This window comes from Sphaerodactylus townsendi, linkage group LG02 (assembly GCF_021028975.2).
Source record: "Sphaerodactylus townsendi isolate TG3544 linkage group LG02, MPM_Stown_v2.3, whole genome shotgun sequence".
Lineage (NCBI taxonomy): Eukaryota > Metazoa > Chordata > Lepidosauria > Squamata > Sphaerodactylidae > Sphaerodactylus > Sphaerodactylus townsendi.
In genome coordinates this window covers 142415815-142440376 of record NC_059426.1, presented here as the reverse complement: position 1 = coordinate 142440376, position 24562 = coordinate 142415815, and the positions used below count along the sequence as shown (strand labels likewise).

Here is a 24562-nt window from a genome sequence, read left to right as displayed (position 1 = left end):
GGGTTTATCACTCAGACCTCCCAGCATTTTCTTATGAGGATAAATCAGAAGAGGAGAAACTGATGTTGTGGGCTTTGGGGTCTAATATCTAAATAAATATCTAAATAAACAAATACTGACCCAGCTTTTTTTGCAGGCTTTTTTTCCACAGTGTCTTTACAACGAAGTGCACAGTGCCAACTGATTGGCTCTGTACTCAGCACATTCTACCACCAACAGCCAAAATACAATAAAGCCAGCAGGGCAAACTGCAGAACAAAACACAAGACAGTGAAGGATAAGTAAAAGTTTAACATTTACTGAGAGATACAGGACTGAGTATTATGAATGACATACATGGATGGACATGGCAGCAGAGCCTGTGTGAAGGCCCAGGCTTGTTTCCCAGCATGCCAAGGGAAAGGAGCCCATGCCACCAAAACAAGTAACACAATGGAGATAACTGTGGCATATGCGTTTGTAACAAAGAGACCATAATAACATACATTTCTATGGGATCACATCTAGTGATTATATAAATCCATATAGAGACTGCTGTATAAAAAAAAACTTTGTAAAAAATATAAAAAAGTGTAAAAATGTGCATTTTCAAAGCATGGCCTGGACAGCTGGGCTGTAAACATTATACTGAAGGTATGCTTGTGGGGGCGCCTGCGCCACAGTGCCACAGACAGGCCCAGCAATGAGGCAGGACTTGTGTCAAGTTTTGCCATTCTTGGTTTCTGGTTTAGTTCGGAAGAGTGTGCAGAGAACACAGGCCGAGTTCAAAGTAGGACGAAGCTGGGGCGGCTTTGCCTGCTGTAGGCTTCCTCCTCTGCCTGCTATCCAGAGACTTTATGTCCCTGCTGAATGCCAGCCGTCAGGAGTGAGAGGAAAACTGGCGGGAAATCACAATACCGCCTCCCAGCGTCCCAACGTGTTTCAGGCTCGGAATGCACTCCAGTGCGTGTCTTGAAGATTCTCCAAGGCTGGCAAATAGATGGCAGAGCCGTGATGAGGCACCAGATCAGCCCTCACAGCAACTGCCATGCCCACTGGAGTGAAGCCTTGAACAGGAGAACAGCTTCCTCAGGACTGTTTCTGTGGCCACTGTCTACATTCCCTCCATTTGGTTGGTATGTGCAATCCCCAAGGAAGCACGCTGCGTTCCGTTTGCACCAGTCTTTAGTGCACAGTTCTTCGCACAGTACGTAGATGAGACACTGTCAGAGAGATCCCACTTGGTCTTTTGGTTTCTGACCCACCGTGCCCCCTTCATTTCTTCTCTAGCTGCTCAAGCAATGGATTGGTTTCACTCTCGGGTGTTTTGACGCTATCTGTCCGCACAATGCAAGTGGGGCGGTGGCGGTTCAGCATCAAGATCAGCTGCTGCCTCTCCTGCTTCAGCTCCTCTATCTGGGCTTTCAGCTCAGCGTTCATCAGCTCCAGACGTTCAGATTCCTAAGCGGGACCAAAGAAATAGGAAGAATTAGGTTTCATCATCCGCAGCGGTGACTCCAGGGGAAAGGCTGTGGCTCAATGGTAGAGCATTTGCTTGGCATGCAGAAGGTCGCAGGCTCAATCCCTGGCATCCTCAGCTCAGAGAATCAGGCAGCAGGTGACACAAAGGACCTTTGCCTCAGACTCTGCAGAGCTGCAGCCAGTCAGGGAGCCCAGTGGTTAGATCTCTGTATAAAGCAGCTTCAAGTGTTCACAGAGCCCAGGAAGAAGTCACACCATCACCCACTCAGATCAAAGAAAAGAGCCAAGAGAAACAATATCACTGTGACGTGCCTCTAAAGACGCCAGCGACAGATGCGGGCGAAAACTACCATTAGGAGCAAAAACTACCATGGCCATGCAGTCCGGAAGACCTGCAGCAGACAGCTGACTCCAGCCATGGAAGCCTTTGACACTACACCAAGATCCCTTGTTGATACCAAGTGATGTTGATACCCTTGTTGATACTAAGTGATGATCCATTCACACGACACGTGGAGAAAGAGCAACGTGGGGACGTCAAGCAAAACCAACTACATTTTAGGAGGGAAATTCATGAAGGGCCCACCCACATGCCTAACAAGACAAGTTTGCTTGCAGGATGCTTTGGGGGCCATTGCTAGTCATGTGAGTATAACCCGCCCCAACAGGTGGCTATCAGGGACACGCGGGTGCATTTTCTTCAACTAGGTCCCTGCCAGTAAGAATCTGTCATGCCGCATCTAAGCTCTGGAGAGAGCTGCACGCCGTGAGACTGAACATGTGTTGCCAAAGAGCACGAACCTGCGGTTAAACAACAGCTCCTGGACTGAGGCACTCACCCGCTGCAGGAACTCTGTCCTCTCCTTCTTTTTATTCCGACATCGAGCTGCGGCTACTTTATTCTTCTCTCGCCGCCTTTTCCTCCTTTCCTCTTCTTCGTCTAACTGAAGAGAGAGACAAACAACCACACTGTTACACCCAGATGGAAAGGAAGCCAGCAGTACAGCCTTCCTCTCTGCCTTTTGCACTTAATATTCCTCATGGGCTTTGCTGCCCAGATCTCATGGACTGCTGAGCTTGGATAGGCTGCAGCTTTCCAGAATGTAAACATTAACAGTGCAGTCCTCAGCAAAGTCACACCCTTCTTAGCATGGTGACTTCAGTAGATTTAGCAGAGTCTTAATTTTGCTTTGGACAGCACTGTAGAAGAAGAACATATGCTTTTATGCACCCCTTCGAATTTGATTATTAGCAAACCAGTTTCTGTTGATGCAAACTCTGCATTCTTCCAAAAACTGTTAGGAAATTCATATGTCCAATGTTCATGTTACCCCAAATCAATGCTTAAGATGTGCGCAAGTGCAGAGAAGGGCACCAAATACTCTTAACCTCTGAAGAAGGGATATCAATTTAACAATCAAATATTAAGGAAAAGTTAGATCTATCTGCCTTCTTGTTCTAAATCATGATGATGATGAAGAAGAAGAAGAAGAAGAAGAAGAAGAAGAAGAAGAAGAAGAAGAAGAAGAAGAAGAAGAAGGAGGAGGAGGAGGAGGAGGAGGAGGAGGAGGAGGAGGAGGAGGAGGAGGAGGAGGAGGAGGAGGAGGACTGATATCCCCCCTTTCTCTCCTATAGGAGACTCAAAGAGGCTTACAAATTCCTTTCCCTTCCCCCCTGCTGTGATTAACCTGCACTTGAGTAATCTATTAATTTATACAGATGTATTGTTGTAGAAACGTTCCTTCTTCCCCAGGAAGAGTCCTGACAAAGCCAATAGAATGAAAAGAAACCAGCTCTCCAGTTTTAGAATTCCCTGAGGAACTGTTTGGAGGTGTTTGAAACCCACTGGACATTTAAAGCTAAGTGATATTAAAGGACATTTACAAGCACCTTTCAAGGATTTCCTCCCCACCCCCTTTTAAGTTGTTTTCACACTAACTGTTGACATCCTTGGCATTCATCTCTCAGCTCCCTGCCTGCTTTCAAAAGGCAGACCCTTAGCTCCACCACTGAGTTCAGTTTTTCATGAATATCTCCTCTCAACTAGCAAATAATTTCACATATGTAAATATGTACGTTCATTGTCACCCATTAAGTCATTGCTGTGATGGAGTACCTGAATACTGCCACTGCTTTAGCAATAGGCCATAAGAAAGGAATTACTCAAATTTTCACCGTCTTGTGGACTTATTATTATGCTGCGACCCTCACAATGGCTGATACTGTCACTCATAAGGTATGCCTCAGTTATCCCTATTCTATGGCCCAAACTACATGTGATGAGAGAGATCTGATAAAACATCTATCTTGCTAAGTGCCCTTAGTGTGAAACTCATGCACAACAACACCTATTACCAAATGTACTTGTGGGCAGGGCAGCACGTGTCAACTTCCTTGCCTGTGTGAACAGGACTCAGGTTGAAGCCCAAATGAAGAGGAATGAATATGGTGTGTTCAGAGGTTTGGGATTGAAATGAAAAGTTTCAAAGTCAGCTTACAAAGGAAAACAGAAGCTCTGATAAACTGGAATTGTCAGAGATGACAGAAGATCCAGCAGCAGTTCCAGCCAATAGGGAATAAGGCTGGGTCTGATCAGCATGTCAAAACCCAGGACACAAAGACAAGAAGCAAGCAAGTGGGCGCATGTGCCAAGTGGCGTGTGTGGACAAGTTGGCAGTCTGTGGATCTTAAGGAAGAGAGCTCACTTATAGGAACTGAGCACAATCACAAAATAAAAGTTGACTTTGGTCCCTTTCCAATGACCGCTCTAAATCAAATGTCATCTGCTGAGTAAAGCAATACAGAGGTGGGTGTTCATAAACTTAATTTAAATCTGCCTATAAGCCATTTCTAAAGCACTCTAGCCAGTTCAAGCAGAGCAGCTATTGTTTTTGGCCTCTTGGGGCAGCATGTTTTTTTCAAGCTACAGTGACAGATATGTCCACAGGGCTGCTATAGCACGATAGCGCCATTGTGCTATAGTGCAAATCTTAGAATATTTGTTTTAAACTGGAAAAGAATGTCATGCAAAAAAAGTGGGGAAAAATAGCGGTTCTTTCAGAAGCACTCCAGACAGCTCAAATAGCACGCTGCAGTGGTTCAGAAGCACAAGGAAGAACTGAAAACAGCTAAAAGCAGATTTTATGAAAAGCAGCAGAGACCCAATATGCCAATGGGGTGCAACCAGCTTTGTCCAATGGGGGGGGGGGGGTTCCGTTAGCAGCCAGGAGCCAAACTGGTTGTGTCCAAATTGACCCAAAAAATCTGTTAACAACCCACTGCTCTACCAGATTATAAAGGCAGTTTGAAAGAGGCCTTTGACAGACGTGCCAGGAGGAGGGGACAAGAGATGTGAAAGGGGCTTGACTGGTCCATTCAGACAAAAACAGGCTATGAAAGAATCTTTGATATGAAGGGAATGAAGGCAGCCTTTCCCTAGACTATAGCTTTGCTTAGGTCAAAATATACAATATAATAGCCATGATGCCTTAATCTTGCTGTGTTGGATCTGCTTCCCAGGACTCTCCTAAAGATCCTGCATACTTCAGCTCTTTCATTGATTAGCCAGCCATTGTCAGAGGGGGCTTAGATAGAATACTACCAAGGACTCAAATTCTTTTCACCAGCCCACCTCCATCCTAGAGACTTCTGTAAATCTGAAAGGGCATTATGCATCTGGAAAAAGAAGTCTGACCAAGTGAGGGCAACTTGGGAAGGAGTGACACCAACAAAATAAGGGCACATCAGTCTTGGCGAGACACCATTGCACAATGCAAATTTAAAGGTGAGCCCCACAAAATCAATAGCTATGTTTGTTCAAAACTTTGCCAACAATTTTGTCTTCTTTGTTATGGTTCATGGAAGCTGGCTTTGGTGGATCATTGTTTAAACGATAAGTCACCAAGGAAAAAGTCTGCGAACATCATTCTGGATGGTTAGAGGAAACAGTCTACAGACACCACTGGCACTTGGGAACATCTTGGAGCTCACCTCACTTTTCACTGGCTGAGGCCTTTTACCCAGTTTCACTTCCAGGAAATGCAGTGGTGAGATCATGGCACCAATGTTGCGAATGTCAGCATACTTGAGCTCTTCTGCTGTCAAGGTGGTACCAGGAAGCCCGGTCAAAGGGCCAAGGCCAGGCAGAGCGCCAGCTGTCAGGGATGGGTCTGGAATCTGCCCTGGCATCATAGCAAGAGATAAAATCCCACAGTCTAGAAAAAAGAAACAGACCGTCAGTTACTCCAAGAAACTAGGCAGCCATAGCAATCAAGCAACAATTTGGTTGTCTCTGCTTAAGTATCTTGTCACAGGAAAATCAGTCCATACTAAATCAGAAGCCTGGCCCTCAATGCAGGGAAGAGGCACCTTTCAAGGAGGTCACCCAGACACCCTGAAGAAGATCCAGTTGAATATAAGTTATTATTTTTAAAAAATCAATTTGGACTGTTTAGGCATAATGCTGTACAATGGTTACACAAGGGGGTAAAAGATCGTGCCAGAATAGGCAGTTGGCCAAAATAAAACCCTATACAGAATTCTTCTAAAGCCATGATTACCAAACAGCATACATTTTGTGTTGCGGTCACAAATTCACAGCTCTCTCTAGTCAAATATGAACAAGTTTGGTGGACAGAAAAAGATACGTTTATTGATTTCCATGCCAGAGGATGACATAATCAGTTTTGTGAATTTCTCCCTTTAACAATCATTAAAAAGGCAGATATTGCTTAATTTAGTAGTCAGGTTGTTCAATATAGTTGCCTCAAGGAAAACAGCAGAATGCTTAGAATGAATATAGCTAACTAACTGCACCAATTATTTAAGAGTAGGAAGGATAATGTTCTATCCGATGCAACCTTCAAGGCAAATTATGAATTCAAATCAAGGTTACAATACACCTGGGGAGGAGAGGATTTCCATTCCCTACCTTCTAGTCTACCAGCAATAAAACACAAAATTTGGACAGGCTAAGCTAAAAATTCATAATTCCAACTCAGTGAAAACACTGGCATAGCTACTGTGATGGAACAGTACTGTAAAACTAGCAAAATCACACATGACTGTAAAAAGCATCTTTGCCTTTTGATCTCCTGGAGGGAGGACAGGAAACTATGCAGAGGTGCTAGGATGAAACTTCAAAGGCCTAAGTTACCTCATGGCCTGAACAGTTTTTTCCTGGGAAGGGGAAAACAAAGGTTTTTGAATTCCATCTTGAGACGTGGTCAGAGAAGGATCTCTGGGCCATGGGTTCCCGGAATAGGGACCAAGAACCAAAACGGAGGTAACCAGCTAAGCAATCCCTTAACTGCATCTAAGTTTTATTTCTTTTTGTTTTCTGTTTTTCAATAAAAATCGTTGAGACCTCAGCTGGTTGGAGTTATTGGAGAAAAGAACCCAGGTTTTAATTAAACAAGCATTGGCTCTCCCAGGCTTGCTTTCATGATATGGTGGCAGCTTTTGTGGTCTCCGATACTCCAGGGTAAACACCTTCGTGGATTTGCGGCAGGCTTGCTTTCATGATATGGTGGCAGCTTTTTGAGGGATCTTCAATACTCCGGTGTGCAAGCTGGTAACCAGAGGCTCTGAGGGTCGTTCAGAGGCCGGGATGGATTACCAGGACAGCATGAATGCTTGGAGAGGAGGTGAGCCGGCAGCATCCTACGGGGGAAAGCGGAGGGACCAGGGCTCTAGGCTTGAGCAGGTGGCCCCACCAGAGCAGTTCCCGGAAAGTGAGGATAGCTGGGCAGCGCTCCTAAGAAGCTTTATGCTGGAGACATTTGGGGACAAAAGACCCAGGCAGCCCCATTGAGTCATGTGAGGGTGGAAAATTGCCCCCCCCCAAACTTCTGGCCTGGATGGGCCTAGGCATGACGTGTGTGCGCCACCCGGGCAGGTCTTGGCCCATTGGCCAGCCCAGTGGGCCATGGGCATGCTCTCTGACTGCTGCCTGAAGGATGGGCCAAGCCAGAGGGGGCGGTGCAGTGTGTGCAGGTGTAGAACGGGACCTGGAGGCACTGCACACCACTCCTCCTTCCCCCCTTGCCCCACCCCGCCAGGCCCGGCAGAGGCCACTGCGTGTGCCCCTGCCCCAGCCTACCAGGTCCTGCCACCAGCTAAGGTAAGTGGGATGCGGGGACCCATGGGAGGGGGGGGGGGTGAAAAACCCAAAGAGAAAAACTAATAATGGGACAGATACTGTCACTAAATCCAAGCATTCACCTGCATCTACCATCTCTGCAAGTGATTAGGGAAAGTCAGGAAACAAAAATGTCTAATGATAACACATATAAGGTAAGAACCAGAGGTCCTCAGGTTATGACAACTACATTATTAAAAAAAGCCTGAGATAAAATTCTGTCAATTTGTAGAATCATTTCAGACAAAACACTGATATTATTTCATATTAGTGGGAACTATAAAATATGCAATACCACATATATAGCATAGATAGAAGATTATTTTTAAGAAAAAATTTCTACACAAAATTCAAAGAGCATTCTTTATTTATTTAGGATATTTCTGTGCCACCTCTTCAGAGTCCTGCTCGACTCAACAGCCGTTATAAATGAATATGTTTCTGCAGAGTTACTTTTCATTGACTCTCAGAGCAACAGGAACAATTCAGACCAAGTTAACCACACAAAGCAGATTTGATTTCAGTGACATGTGGATGGGTGTATCTTAACTGTGTGTCTTCCAACTTACAGTGACTCTATAAATCAATAGACTCCTAAAGGCCTATCGTTAACAGTCTTTCTCAGGTCTTGTAAACCGACGGCCATGGTTTCCTTTCTAGAGTCAGTCCATCTCATGTTGGGACTTCCTCATTTCCTGCTGCCTTCAACTCTTCCTAACATTATTGCCATTTCCACTGAGTCTTGTACTTTGGTCACATTATCCAATTCTTAAAATTCTCCTCCCAACACTATGGGCCTTTCCCCACTTTTCCCTCAGCCGCCATCGCTGCGCGCAATTCCCAGCGCACGGCATCCCTGGTGCGCCCGGGCATCCCCACGACCCCGTGCTCTGCCCCTTTGATGACCCCGCTCTGCGCGGGGTCATCAAAAGGCGCCCTTTGCAAGAGCGCCAGGGATTCCTCACGCTGAGGGGGCGCGACAGCAGCAGCGTCGGGGCGGCTGTGCTGTTGCCGCCCCTCTCGTGGGGAGTGCCGGGGGACCCCGCGCTACTCTCCTCAAGTAGCGCGAGGCTTAAGGTAAGTGGGGAAAGGCCCCATATTTCAAATGAATCAGTGTTTACCCCAACACAAAGTGTACAAATTTCATTAAAAACCACTAGACAAGAAGAAGTTAAGAAGTTACGCAGCCAGACGCATTCTTGTTTACTAGGTACCAAATTCTACCTTGAACCTAGGAACCTATTACATCCCAGCAAAGGATATAACCAGCCCCTTTGAGATCAGTAGGAGTTTCTCGCATTTACAGTTCGTTCCTAAGAGTTATACCCTTCTGAGTTCATTGAAGTTAATGGGTTAGAAGACTATAACTTTGTTTAGGACTGAAAACAAAAACAATCACATGACTAATCACTGTAATTAAATCAATTAACAACCAAAGAAGTGTTATTTTGAAAACTCAGATCTCCAAAGGAAGGGAAAATGGCACATTATTGCCCAGTCTTGCCAATTCTCAGAAGCTAAGCAGGGTTGATACTTGGAAGAGAGACCACCAAGGAAGACTCTTTAGAGGAAGGAAATGGCAAACCACCTTGATGGAGTTGCCATAAGTCAACTGCAAATTGACATCACTTTACATGCAATCTCTGATTCAGGTTATTCGAAGATTTCCCACCTCCCAATAAAAAGCTGCATCAGAGGGCTTGTTCTAAAAGCAGCACTGTATCTCTTATCCTTTCTGAGTGAATTGTTATGAACACATATCTCTCTAGAAACCAGTGTCCAAATCTATGAAATATCTCTGTGAATGTGAAAAAAGTGGCACTAGTGAACACTGAAATTCTGAAGACACCGCTCAAGGCCTGCAAAATGTTTGGCAACCTAAAAGACTCTGTCGATGTCTTCAGTCTCCACAGCGTTGATCATTTAGCCCTTTCTAGCACAAAGAAAATCCATGGCCTCTCCCACGGTACTGCCAGGCCATTCCCTCAACACTGCTTCTCTCCCTCCCTCTCTCCTAACACTGCTGTGCCTACAGGATTCCCATCTGACCAATGAATTCAATCCCCTTTTTCCTGTTGGTTGCTCTTTTCTGCATCTGCCAGAATCACACACATGCATGGCCACACATAGGTAGGGATTAGATCACACACTGGAGCTTAAAATGTATTATTCCTTCAAAATATATTTAAAATACAGGCTTCCTCCACCTCATAAACACACACACTAGTCACAGAATTGGTACTGGTGTTAAAACAGTGCTATTATGAAGCTGCTGCTTTTAGTCCTGGGAACAGAACTGTCTTTTATACAAGCCTGGGAGACATTTTCCAGGCCAGCAATTGTCAAGACAGCCCAGAACTCAACACAGTTTACCTCCTTGAGATTCCTACACATATCTACAATTTAGAGTTCCTGGCCATTTAGACAGTAGCTTGAGCCACACAGCTACTATCTGAACTGTATATCCTTTAGCATTTTGAAATTAATGCCCCCAAGTTTTGAGATCCAAGATTAGCTCTGAAGAAACAGACTGCCCTCTGGAATCACAATTTGCAAAATGTGAAACCGTTTGTTCCCTACCACTGTGTACAAAGGATCCAGACAAATAGTTTGCATGGGATAGTGGTTAGAGTTTTTAATTAGCAACTAGGAGAATTGGGGTTGAATCCCCACTGTCATGGAAGCTCAATGGGTGACCCTGGAACAGTCTCTCTTTTTCAGCCTAACCTACCTTCCAAGGCTGTTGTTGTGAGGATAAAATGGAGAAGGAAAACAATGCCATAAGTCACTTAGGGGTTCTAGCTGCGAAGAAAAGCAGGGCATAAATATCTAAATGAATACATTCTGATTTCACATGGAAATCTACTGTTAATTCAATACTGAAGGTATCTCATGCTTTCCTCTGCAGGCAAATAGTAGTTTTGACTGGATTTGCATGGTAGAATTCAGAAAACAGCATGGAGAATTAATTCCCAGCATCACAGCTCCTAACCAATTCAAGTTCCTGCATCTGAATATTTTAAATTGAAAGATTTGGTTGCAAATCTCCTGACAGCTCTGCTATTTTGGCCCTTAACTTCCATTTCAGAATCTTTGAACTCAAAATGCAGTTCAACTTCCTCAAATCTAGGAAATCACTGAACATAATTCCCAGTGGGTACAGTACACAGGACCGTCTTTGTGTTCCATGTTTCCTAGTGATACAATATGATGCTATTTTACACTTTCAAGCCATATGATGTGAGAGAGATATAATCATGATCATCTGAGGTTTGTTTCTTAGATCAAAACAGATGAGGAAGTCCTAGACTTGGGACCCTGTTGCTAAAAAAGAGATTTGTAAAACCTTTCCCTTGCACAGCTTTTCCAGACAACAAACCTCAAAGGCGGCTGTTATTTGCCCACAAAGGAAAACATCCATATATGATGCTGGAACTAATAGAAGTTCTGCTAGTGCCACAATCCCCAATTAGTTCCTTAATGCCACCTTTAAAGTGATGGTGGAAAATGCCGTCAAGTCACAGGTGACTTATGTTGACCCTAGAGGGTTTTCAAGGCAAGAGACATTCAGAGATGTTGCCATTGCCTGCCTCTGCGTGGGCTGGCAGAACTATGACTAGCTCAAGGTCACACAGAAGGCTTCATGTGTAGGAGCAGGGAAACAAATTCAGTTCACCAGATAAGAGTCTGTTGTTCATGTGGAGGAGTGGGGAATCAAATCCAATTCTCCAGATAAGAGTTCTCTGCTCTTAACCACTGCAGTATACCAGACTAATACAGCTACCTCTCTGGAACATCTCCTTCCTACCCAGTTAAAATGCAGAGCTTGTTTCCTACAGAGAAAGGATTTAGGTCTGCTTTAGCCATCCTGTTTACTTCCACTTGAGTAGCAGGAACACAACAAATTTTTTAAAGAAGTGTCACACAATAAACAGACAAACCACCATCTTGGTACTGAATGAATAATAAACATACTGAAACACAAATCCAGGAAAAGAAAATCTGGTCATCAGCATGCACTCTGCAAAGCTGTTTGTCCAGTAAGGCAAGGAATTTGAAGATTAGCAACCTCACTCTGGTTTCAGATGAAATAATCCCGTCTCTGTCCTGCAACTAGGCCTGCAATGAATCCTCAGCCTGAAGCCACCAGGTCATTTGCAGAGATGGAAACACTATGTCTGGAAAGCAGTAAAGTTGTATGGGGTTGGGCAGAGTCTGCAATCAAGAATATGGGCCAGAATGCTTAGCTAAGGCTAGCCCTGGTTACCCTGCTATTTTTACAGCACTGCTGCTGATATACTTCCCCACAAGTTTACTTAAAACTTCAACTTTCACCAACCTAAAGCTTCTCCTTTACAAAGCCATTAGTGGTACAGAGTTCCTGTTCTTTTTTTCCAGTACCTCTTCCCCAACTATTGAATGCTTATCCTATACCTCCCCTTCAATTTACAAAGAAGCAATTCTTGTGCCTCTTATTTTATGACAGAATCTCGCTCTCTAAAAGAAATATTGAAACCTGTTCTATCAGGCATTATGGCGGTGAAGCTCTGTGTCACAACAGATTCAGCTGCTGAACTGCTATAAAGTGAGAATGGCAGACGGGAAGAGAGGCTGAAACTTTCTCTCACCTGCACTTTTCTCTTCCAAACTGCTTTTTAAATGCTCTGTCTTTTCCCACTGAGGCTCAAAGATCAAAAGTAATACCCACTGAGATAAAAAAAATGCTTTCTAGGGGCTGGGGGGGGGGGAGCATGTGGGGTGGTATTCAGAGGCACCTCCCCCATTTACCACAAGGAGCCTTTAATTTGGTCCACCTTTAGCCCTTATGGTGAATTGCCAGCAGACTTGAATCTGACACACAGGAACCCAACCATCAGGTTTGGTTTCCCACTTCTACTGATTAAAAATCATGTTTTATTTATTTACCCACTTAATTTATACCCCACTTTTCTCCCCAATGAGGACTTTAAGCTGCTTACTTAGTTCCCCCCTCCTCCACTTTATCCTCCCAATAACCCTGTGAGATAGGTGAGGCTGAAAGTGTATGACTGGCCCAAAGTCACCCAGCAAGCTTCAGCGGCAGATTGGGAATTTGAAGCTGGGTCTCCCAGATCGTAGTCTGATACTCCTAACCACTAGGGGTCTGCAACCTGCGGCTCTCCAGATGTTCATGAACTAAAATGTTCATGAACTCCAGATGTTCATGGACCAATTGGCCATGCTGGCAGGGGCTGATGGGAATTCTAGTTCATGAACATCTGGAGAGCCACAGGTTTGAAGGCAACAGGTTTTTAAAAGAGCATCATAGGCTAATTCAAAGTAGAACCTGAGCTCGGAAGTGATTCCATACAATTGGGAGATAATTTCAAGGGGACTAGCTGTGTTGGTCTGCAGCTGAAGAGTAAATTCAAATCCAGTCGCATCTTAACAAGATTTCCAGGGTACAAGTTTTTAAGCGTCAAAGTTGCCTTCCTCACATCTGATGAAGGCAGCTTTGACTCTCAAAAGCTCCCAACAAATCTTTAAGGTGCTGCTGGATTCAAATCGCACTCTCCAGAAGCTGCCTCTCCATGAGGGACAAAATATGGTTCCTTTAATAACCACATGCAAGCAGTACACATGAGGCTTTTATATGAAGATTCGGCACAGACTTTCCATTTTGCTAGCAGGCATGATTTATACTTATTTGGATCACAGATTCTCCATGAGGATGGAAGAACAAGCACCCCCTCCCTCCTCCAAATAAAATTGCATTTAATGTGAGAACTGCATGTTCAAATGAGCACATACCCCAATCTGTGTGACCCCCACCCCTTTCTTGAGAAGGATAAAGAGTCACCCTGGCTGTAAGTGCATATATGTATGCCCTCTCTCCAAACCAATCACCTTTTTATGTAGCTGCTGCAGAAGGTATAGCAGCTGTCGTGCAAAGAGGCAAGTGTATGCACCGAACCACAACATAGTCTTTTTCCCCTCCAGTATTCATCATCCAGTGAATATGTTCATTTAGCAACTCCTCACGTCCTTGTGTATCTAATGGGATTCGCTCTCACCTACACAACTCATGCCAAATAAGCCATTTAGTTCCTCAGCTGGCACAGCATTTTGTTTTCAATCACTAAGGCAGGAATGGGCCATTAGCGGATTAGGATTTACATCTGGACTTCCACTCCAAGGTTTACAGATTGCATAAAAGAGATGAGCTTCTGTGCACCAAAGGGAATTTGCTTCCAGAGAACTACCAGCACAGGCAGCATGACAATTTCACACCATTTGCAATCTTCTTGCTCATCACGGCCCTAATGAAATCTCAGAGCCACATGTTGTATCAGCAGTACGGTCCTTCTTAGCTTCTCCTTCAAATAACAGTCTGAACCACTAGACAGGATGCTTGACTTCAGCAAAGATATGAGCACCACCTACAATGTCACCCCTTTTACAACTGTCTCCATAGCAGCACGTTCTGCAGGTGCTACCAGTGACTCTTTTTGAGCAAAGACCCCAGAAATACAGAATACAGGGTCACAATGAAGAAATCACTAATATTTGGAAAACAGACAAGCTATTTCTGGGAGCCCACAGAAGTTGCTGAATGAAAAGACATCCATTTGCACTGCTAAATCCTCCAAAGCAAACTAAATCCCAAAGCAGCCAAAACTGTGGCCTTTCGCAAGGAGGGTGGATTTGGACAATTAACCCTATGTCTCCTCCACCCACACACACAACAGGGTCTATTTAAATTGTCAAGAATGCCACAAAGGCCTTGATAACCTAACAACTGTTATCCCAGATATTCTGTGTGAAAAACAAGTTATGCATTCCCTGTGGAAATCTCTTGCCGTCATCCCCCCCAAAAGCTCTGCTGAAAATATTCATGCAGGCTTCAAGAATCAAGCTGAAAAATTCCTAGCCTGGCTGTGTGAAGTATTTCTCTCTGCTCAGCTCCACTCTCCAAAGTCCCAACGCGCGCGCACTCACACACACACACAGAGTTTGGCAGTGGTTGTGTTCCAGAGCTGGTAATACAAGCCATGAAGAAAGCTGCCAAGACAAGCAAGAGAATGAGCCAGGCCCCATTTCATTGGCCACCATACACTGCATATGGCCCAGGAACCAGCCAAACGAGTGCTCTCACCCACCTTGAGGGCATAGGAGACCCTGTGTTTTCAAATACACCTCCACAGGGCCTTCGTTAAAGGGAAAAGGAAACACAACGTGGCTCTCACTTGCTCTTTTCTCTCTTAGTTTTTCCCTGTCCTCTCAATTTGGTCTCCAACCTTTTTCTCTACAGGGGAGTTGGGGTGGGGGTGGGGTGGAGAGCATGGGAGGAGGGGAAAGAGAGAGACACACAGAGAGAGAAAACTGCCTCCTGGAAATGAGCTCAGAAGACTCTAACTCGACTTTATTTCTGAATGCTAAAGCCTATTTAAGACATGAACGAACAGAGGCTATCTTAAGAGGCCTCCTTTTTCTCAGGTTAGCAGGAAGAGGAAAGAACATCTATGGAACCACACATGTGCAGCATCAATCCCCCTGAGCAACAAAGAAATAAAAGAGCTCAGATGGGACTGAGATTTTGCTTGCTTTTAGGGCACGCAGTTATGAGTGTGCACTATCACGCTGTAACACGCAGACCAATGAAGTAAGAAAGAGGACTGTAAAAAGGCCCCCAATGCTGGTTTAAATGGAATGAGAATAGGGCAGAGGTGTCCAACTCTGGCGCTTCAGATGTTCATTGACTACAATTCCCATCAGCCCCTGATGGCATGGCCAATTGGTCATGCCAACAGGGGCTGATGGGAATTGTAGTCAATGAACATCTGAAGCGTCAGAGTTGGACACTGATGGAATAGGGGCTTCTCTTTTGTGGCAGGGCCATCTTTTTTCACCAAGTAGGAGGATGCTCACAATCAGTAACAGGCTTGGTGTCATCGACACACTTTTGTTATTTAATCTGAGCTGGCCTTGCCCCAGGAGTCAGAAAAGTGATTTCTGAGATTTGCAAAATCCACACCTTAGAGATGTTTGTTCGTTTAGCCACACCTTTCCTGGCACATTATGTAGGGCGAGCATATTGGGAGAAGCATATTTCCAGTGTTGTTTTGCCACAAAGCATCTGATAGGCTACTGTTACTAACAGACTCCTCAACTATGTTGATCCTTGCCGGGTAAACTATAGACAAAATTCTGAGGGGTTTTTTCCTTCAGCGTTTTCTGCACACTGCAGAAGTCTGATGATATTGTTGTCTAGGCATTGTAGGGACAAATGCATAAGCCTTGCAGGTCCATAATTGCCGACTGGGGCAGAATTTTGCACTATTTTTTTCTGGCCAGTAACTGAGACCAAGGAATTCCCACTATGCTTCCAGCTTCACCAGCTATGTAAACTGAAGGCATACACACATCCACATCCATACTCAAGGCAGGAGCAGATAACAGGAAAATGTATACAGGAAAATGTAAATACATACCTGTAGGGAATACTAGGATGGAGGGAAAGGCATTCAGTTGTCACCTGGTACTTTTTTGTACCATGGCCCTACACAACATAAAGTTTGGGAGTAGATTACTGCAGCTTTTCTGGCTATTTGCAATCCCCTGGGAGGAATACCAAATTCTCATTGTCTATGACCTTTTCCCCACATCTTTGTGGGACTGTCTAAAGCCTACTTAAGAGCATTGAAAGTGGAGCTTGGAGTTTTCCGGAGTGTTTCAGTCAGTCAGCCATACTGCATAGCCCATTGGCAGATTTTGTTGCTGGCAGAGGGAAAGCCGTTGACCCACCATGGAATAGCAGCAATAAAGTGTGCGCTGGAATGGCAGAATCAACAAAAAACAGAGAAAAACAAAGGTTGGGATTTGGGAGCGTAGAGACATATGGGATGGGGGGAAAAACAGATTTGTGGAAATGCACAAAGATAAGACAGCTCAAATATGAGGCAAAGGGGATGTGGGAGAGGGTTAATAAATGATGTGACAGAAAGAACACATTATATTGAAATTGTCATTATTGTTAACACGGTGCTCTTGATTCAACAGCGCTTACAGGAATTTGAACTATGTACACAAGTTATAGGGTCAGCTCTGACTGATGCATCTGGCACAGGAACCTGCACACCCTTGCTGCAGCAAATTCTGATCCACCTGGCTATCTATGAAGGTGTCATTATGAAGGATCCTGCCTCGATGCCATGGAGAAATTAGATTAACTCCAGTTCCTCTTCCAACCTAAAACCCACAGCCCCGTGGAGATGACACTCTAGGCTCGCCCGAAGGAGGAGAAGGCCGCCGGGCTCCTGCAACGATCTAGCATCTCATATATGTTATGTACTCGACATGTATTAATCCAGAGTAACTCTTAGCCCACAGACTCCCACCGGACGCTCACTCACACAATCAAAGAACATCACATTCCCACGTTCACCCCGAGCAAGGCACTGGAGCGGTCAGCAGCCGCCCTCACTGACACGGGGGGGGGGGGGGGGGGGCAATAAAAGATAACTAATCCGGTGTAGGAAAGACGCGGCCCAGGACTGCGAGAGGGGCAAGCGCTCCACGCGCGGAAGAGGCCCAGCCGGAGGCGCCAAAAAGTCCGGTCCGATCGCAGCCTTTGCAAGGCAGCCAGCCCGGCCGGGAACACGCGGAGTTTCCGCGGAGCTGAACCCCGCCGCGATCCAGCGCCGCACTCACCGTGCCGACGGAGTAGGCAGCGGAGGTGCCCCCGGGGGAAGCGGGTTGCCCGCTCAGCTCCACCGCAGCCGACCTGCTCCCAGAGCGGACCTCGGCCTCTCCCTCCAGGCCTGCCGGGCCGAGCTCGGTCCCGGGAAGAGCCGCCGTGGCCGCTGCCGCCACCGCAGGGACGCCCGGGCAGCAGCGGCAGCAGCAGCCCCCGCCGTCGCTGCAAGTCGGCTGCGTCCTTGGCCGTCCCTTGCGCAGGCTGTGTCGGGCGGCTGGGTGGGTTGCATCAGCCCCGGTTATATAGCGGCCCCTGGGCTGGCGGGGAGGGGTCGGGAATGCGGAACCGGCCGGGCTGCCAGCTCCAGACGTCAGGGTGGGAGGAGGAGGAGGAGGAGAGGGGGCCGCAGGGGAGGAGAGCGCAGGCCGGGGGGCGGGACCACTTGCACGGGCAGCGGGCCGCGGAGCTCCCGGCTCCGCCGCCTTCCCTCCTGCGGAAGATGGGCTGGAGAGGTTCAGTCCGGGAACGTCTTTGCAGCACCGGGACTATCAGCTCTGCAATCAGTGCATTCACTGGAGAAGGGGAGGGGACGACTGCGGGGCATGTGCAGAGTGCCTGTGTCTTCATTGCGTAAACCGATCTGGAGTAAGGCGATAGGGCTTCCAGGTCAGAGGGCGCACAGAATTGTCCCAGACTCCCAGCACCGTCTCTTGAGGAGAGGAAGTGGTCTGAAGCAGAAGAGCTCACTGGAGATCGAGAGAGATGATTATTTAATCAAGCAGTTATACAGTGCAATCCTAAACAGAGCTACATCCTTCATAAGTTTGTTGGGGTTAATGGGTTTTTTAAGTATTTAAATGTGTTTGGGATGTAGGACTGATAGACTGGGCAAAGTTTAGTAGTATGGAATTGGCAAACAAACAAACAAAAAATGTTGGAGTTCTGATGACACTTCTGCACTGGTGACTGGTTCAAGCCACCTTCTACCACTGCTTTGTTCAGTACATGGTTTCAACCTACTAAATTATTCAGCACCTTCTTTCCTATGAACCAAGAGGAAGAGTGGGTTATAAATGTTTTAATGAATAAATAAATCTATACATTTTGGATCCCCCTCCTTGTGTAGCTGAATTTTCAAGAAGTGGCCTCCTCAGATCTCAGAAGCTAAGTAGAGTCTGCCCTGGTTGGTAATTGTACAAGAGACCACCAAGGAATGCTAGGTTTGGTTGTGGTGGGTTTTCCGGGCTGTGTGGCCGTGGTCTGGCGGATCTTGTTCCTAACGTTTCGCCTGCATCTGTGGCTGGCATCTTCAGAGGTATATCACAGAGTCTGTTACACATTGTGTCCACAACCAGTTTAATTCGGCTGTGAAAGCCTTCTACAATTATAGGTTTGTTGTGCAGAGGAAGTCTCTTGCCTTGAAAACCAGGGTAGCCATAAGTTGGCTGTGATTTCACCACACTTTACACTCATTAATACTATGGCGGATTCCACATGGGCCAAAAACAGCGGTGTGAAAACAGTGTAAAATGGTTTAAAACGGTATAAAAGGGTTTACACCATTTTCACACCATTTTCACACTCCTGTTTTTGGCCCATGGGGAATCCGCCTCTGTCATAGGAAGTCAGCAAGTCAGCAATTCATCCACAAAAAGGATGGATAAATTCCACAATCTACTAGCTTGATGAATGAATATTTAGTTTCTGTAACTGGGGGGGGGGGGGGGGCTAAAATTTTTGTTTACAAACATCCTTCTCCCTTAAACTCAGAGATAGATGAAATCTTTGTGATCATCCAAGTGGCCCACATCTCAGATGTTCCCTAGAAAATATGAGAGTAGAAACCTTTCTGTTTATTAAGTGATCTCACACTGAGACCATGCTAAATAAATGGGACCTTCCTCCATTTCCTTCCATCCCCAGTGGACTTCTTTCTATCCATTTATGTCTTCATCCTTTCTCTTCCAGTCTTTTAGAAAGAAATCACAAAATAATCAGATGGATAGATATGGAAATAAGTTTATATGAAAAAGATATTGGCCTCAATAAAATTGATTTTTAAACCTTTATGTTTCTTAAATAATATGTCTTTTATGGTTTCATATATCAGTTCAGAAAATCCCATTCTGTTTTCAAGGAAGTGTGCATTGGACTGCAGCCTTACATATTTTTTAAAAAATTATATTCATCTAAGAAAACTTCTAGCTAAAAATAAGAGTGGAAACATGAAATATATAACTATAGAAAGGGAATCAAACACCTAAAGGAACTAGTTCCTCACTTCTGTAGCTTTGAGCCAAATCTTTGGTACTGAACACCCTTTCAAATGAATCAAGACAACAACTATGCGAATATTATATTTCTACAGCCTGCTCTCCAACACAATTCTCAATTCCATTTGAGCAGAGCCGTATGGCCTATTACCTCTATGCTCTAACGAACCCACGTGCAAGGAGAGCCCTTACCATTTAACGTTATGCCCTCTGCCCTACTAAAGGGTAGGTACAATAACCTAGATAAATCTGCAAGGCTATGCAGCTGCAAATCTAATGTGGTCAAAACCCTGGCCCACCAACTCTTCCACTGCACCAGATTTGATAAAATCAGATCTAAATATACCACTCTATATTCTTTCTTTCAATCTGGGCTGCCTGATCTGACTAGGTTATCTCTATTGTTGAATAACCCGGATTCTGGGTTTTGTGAAGAGGTTGCTAATTTTATTATGGAGATAGCTGAGAGCTCCCAGTAGCATGTACTTGATATGGTCCTTGCGGGGCCTTCTGCTTTTATTATCTATTTATGTATCTGCTTCTGATTATGCCAATAAAGGCGTATGTGTGTATGTGTGTATGTATGTATGTATTTCTACAGTCATGTAAATAAATATCTTCTGAGAGCATGTGATCTGCAGCATTTGTTTGCTCGCACAAGAAACATAGAGCCTGTTCTCCATCCTAGCACAATGTTGATAAGGCTAGGCTAGGTGGCATATGAAAGGAAATGTTGAAAGGAAAGGCTAGGTAGAATATGGGAATTAACAGATATGGACCTCCAAGGAGCTTATTTAGGCCTCAGTTCAGAGAATAACACAGAGATTATTAAGCACCTACTTAAATTCTAATCTAAATAGGCTGCTTTCTGGAACGTGCAGGATGCTCTGTAAAAAAAACCTATCACCAAAAGGACATTTCACCTATAATCTCTCTTCTCCGATGCTGTTATTAATGAGCACAATTTTTATCAATACAGTGGAGACTGAAATGATAACAAGCCAAGTGCACACTGATGTAAGCTGAAACTCTATCTTGAGGAAATAAAAGGTTTAAAGGATGTATTAAGAGCCCTGGTGGGAATGGACAGTCATCAACAAAAGTTTTATTATTTGAAGAAAAGTGGTTTGAGGCAAGGAGGAAGCATTAGAAATAGGCAGTGTCCATTAAAAATCATTAACTTTCCTTTTGTACAGAGTAACAAAGAAAGATAACCAAGGATTTGATGAACTTTTGGATTATAATCACATCTAAACCCTTTTGGATCCTGTGGAAGATCTGAGCTGGTGGGAAGGATGTCAGTCAGTGGAGCCAGACTTACTCATCTACCACCACCACCATGCCTGAGGGAATACAAGAACAGCATGAGGGAGGCTTCAGAGGTCTGCAGTGAGAAGGGAGAATAAGTGAAATCATCCTGCTTGTTAAAATCCTCCATGGGATCCAACCCCATGTGATTGCCTAGACACCTTCTTATTCTGCTCCTTCTTACAAAGGCAGCATTGCTTCTTAGGTCGGTTTCCAGTTAAACCTATAAATGTCTTAACAGAGTAACAAACCTACAGTATATGACCCCATTCCGTTTCCCTGCTACTGCTAGAACTGTTAAATGCTGCTCCGCCAATTAGCAGTATTGGCAGGCATAGGGTTCCAAGCCACCACGAGCATTTCAAACTCCCTGGAATCGAGTCATGCTCAGAACCAGTCTAGAGAATTTCAGCATCTTTATTGGAAAAGGCTTCAACTACCAGTGAAAATATTTTGACAGTGTCATCTGGGAATTTGGATTATTATCATGTAAAATTAGGTCTTCTGTTGCTACTGCTACTGCTGATTACTACCAGAGATCTTGAATGCAGAGTCTTGTTATAATAAAGACAACAGTTCCTTGTATAGACCCTGCCAGAAGTGGTGGATTAATCCTTTAACTTACAGGGAAAATTGCTGGTGGGTCATTGCCCTGGAGTACCAATGGCAGCCAGAAGCAAGCTGAGTTGAGTGGCCCATACAGTCACTCAGGCAGCTTAGCTCCGCTGGCTCTAGGATTGTTTTAACATCCCAGACTGCTGGCCTGCAGTTTGTTTTACCATTTGTATTTTGCACAACACAGACAGGGTCATCCACTTGGGATCAGAGATGATTGCTCTCTTTCTCCTTATATTGTCTCCTTGCTTGCAGACTAGTCAGCATTTTTCTACATTAGCCAGCCGTTGCCATCTGTTACCCAATCATCTTAAACCAGCCAAATCCTCTAGACTCTGTTTCCATTATCCCTCAGTATTTCCTCTGACTCCAGGCATTAGAATTGACTCTAGCTTTAGTATTCTCATTATGATTTCTCTTACTGCATGCCCTTGATGTTTATTATGACATTGGTACATAGATATCAATCTTCCTAGTAACAGTGCTTATGGATCAAAGGTTATCTCACAATATGAGAAAAAATAATAGTACGGAAAAGGAAATTCTCTCCATTCTAACAGAAACAGCAAGAAAAGTAATTTCTCTCCACTGAACATTTAAATAATGACCAGTACACACAATAATAATAATACATAAACATATTATGGATTAGGTATATTAAATATATGCCCCCCTCCCTCCAACTTTGGAACTTTCAGGAGTTGAGAGCAGCTAATTCTCTAGGTTTGAAGGTCTACCTTTTCCAGGGGGTCTTTTGTATTGGATCATTAAGAAATGGAGTGGCAAGGAGACAAACATGTTTATTGTATTTCAACAAAACTGCCATTGTATTTTAGCTTTTTATTGAATGCTATTGTATTGTATTATGCAGTTTCCTCCTTGGAAACTTTTTAAAGTTGAAAGGTGCCTCAAGACTTCTCATCCCTAAAGACCCTCCATGAGGCCACATGCCTTCACAACTGAGATATGGGTGTCCTGACTAGGGGTTATACAGCACTTAGGCACCATGTTATTGGCCACAGACTAAGTATCCTAAACTGTTTCATGCTCTGTAGGCAGGAGGCAGGCAAGGCAACCTTGTTTTTCACTCCCATTGAGTTCATATTTATGCCAACATTTTCTCTGGCATAATTTTATGCCAGTGCTTGAGGGCAGGATGAAGACTGGAGGGGCTTACAATACCAGCCAAGTCCTGTTCCTCTCCTGGCATGCTCTCAATGCCATTTATTTCTGACCCCCACATCAGCATGGCATCAAAGAGGCGCAATGCAAGCATATCACTGTGTTACACCAGTGTGAAGCTTACTTCACATAATTTCCTTAAAATTGTACTGAAAAGCACAGATCAACTTCTTAGAGGGAGGGGGCTGCACTCAATAAACAGAACTTTGAGGAGGATGAGATGGTCCAGCATCAGAAGTGGTGTAAGGTATCAGAGCCCTGGATCCAATAAGATAGTGCATGCTAGGCCTGTTTCAGTGAGGTGAATATGCCTTCCCCTGTTCTCCTTCATTATTATTTCACATTTTTGAACATGTAACAGTGAAAAGAGTCCTTTAAGAGCTCACAGATTCTTAGTTGTGTGTGTGTGTGTGCGCGCACATGAGCGAGAGACTACATGTGTCCAGTTCCCTTTGTATTCCCGTGTTGCATGTAAGTAGGTAAGAGACAGAAAGCGGATACTTGCAGTATGCCCTGTATGTTGTGTTCCTTTTTGTGTGATAAATGTAAATTTTTCCGCACCATCCTTTTTTCACTGTTTCTTTATGTTCTGCTTATTATTCTACTAATACAATTATTTTGGAAATACCTACCTCTTTATAAACTTCTGTGTTACTGTACATGGGGGTGTGTGTGTGTGTGTGTGTGTGTGTGTGTGTGTGTGTGTGTGTGTGTGTGTGTGTGTGTGTGTGTGTGTGTGTGTGTGTGACATGTTGCCAAGTCATTTCCAACTTATGGCAACCTCCAAAACAGCCTGTCTTTAACAGTTTTGCTCAGGCCTTGCAAACTGAAGTCTGTGGCTTCCTTTATTGAGTCAGTCCATCTCATCCCGGGCCTTCCTCATTTCCTCCTACCTTCAACTTTTCCTAATATTATTCACTTTTGCAGTGACTCTTGTCTTCTCATGATGTGACCAAATTACAGTACTACTCTTACTGACTCTTTCTGGAACTAAAGATATATAGATTTTTTTAAAGCTCAACTAGGATTTAGCTATTTATTTCTTAAATTTATTTTATGTTAATTGTTTCTGCACAGTTGTTGTATTTTAAACTAATATTCAATGCCCTGATTGTCAAATTATTTAAAGCAGAAAATCTCACAAAACTTAGTAAATTTTTAAAAGTCATTACTTTAAATTCAATCACAAACAAGTATTTTGATGTAAATGAGACTTACTTCTGAGTAAATATGCATTAACCCATGTTTTGTTTTCTATTCCTCTTTACTTTCATCCCTCTTAAACATCTTTGGTGCAAGTTCTAGAATCCAGAATTTAAATACCACAATCAGTGCTGAAGAAGAGGTCTCATACCACTACCACCCTATCTGTTTTGTACTTGTGGGGTTGCCTGCCAGCTTAGTAAATTTGTGGAGCTTTGAAGATGGTGCCTGAAGAGGGTGGAGTTTGTTGATGGGAGGGAGATCAGTGGGGTTGTGATTTCACTCTAGGATTTTTAGTTTCTCCTATACTCTGGAATGTCATAGAGTTTTTCCTCCAAAGTTAGTATTCCCACTTGGAAAAACCATTTTTGGAGTTTGTAGTGACAGTTCTGAGAGAACTCCAGATTACACTTTGAGGCTGATAACCCTATTAATACTGTTTGTGGTGTAGGCCAACCTAACGTAGTCTAGCATCATATTTGTTTATAGTAGTTAGTCAAATGCATCTAGGAAATTTAAAAGTAGAGCAAGAAGGCCACAGTATTCCCCAGTTATTTGTGCCAGGCTTTGGCTTTTAGAGAGAAAAGGATGTGTGCACATGACAGTTGAGATACCTATTCTGTATGCAGGCTATTTCTTGATTCCTAGCTTGTGGCATGCCTGTGTTCTGGACAGCACTGTGAGCTGAGGAAATGGGGGAAGGGG

At 44.4% G+C, this 24562-nt stretch overlaps 1 protein-coding gene across 1 annotated transcript; it reads right to left on the bottom strand.

The window, feature by feature from the left end:
- Nucleotides 1-276: 276 nt before the first annotated feature.
- On the bottom strand, nucleotides 277-17559 carry JDP2 (Jun dimerization protein 2). The gene is made up of 4 exons (XM_048487157.1): nucleotides 17291-17559; nucleotides 5452-5675; nucleotides 2301-2405; nucleotides 277-1440 (listed from the first exon to the last, which is right to left on the bottom strand). Exons 2-4 carry the CDS (start codon nucleotides 5650-5652, stop codon nucleotides 1255-1257), a joined length of 492 nt encoding a protein of 163 aa, XP_048343114.1. The 5' UTR covers nucleotides 5653-5675; nucleotides 17291-17559; the 3' UTR covers nucleotides 277-1254.
- Nucleotides 17560-24562: the final 7003 nt, after the last annotated feature.

Excerpts from the sequence above, each read along its gene's own strand:
- JDP2 (XM_048487157.1), bottom strand. The coding sequence starts at position 5,652 with ATGATGCCAGGGCAGATTCCAGACCCATCCCTGACAGCTGGCGCTCTG. Across the intron at positions 2,406-5,451 it reads CTCAGCCAGTGAAAAGTGAG|TTAGACGAAGAAGAGGAAAG; the intron begins GTGAGCTCCAAG and ends CTCTCTCTTCAG. Across the intron at positions 1,441-2,300 it reads GGACAGAGTTCCTGCAGCGG|GAATCTGAACGTCTGGAGCT; the intron begins GTGAGTGCCTCA and ends GGTCCCGCTTAG.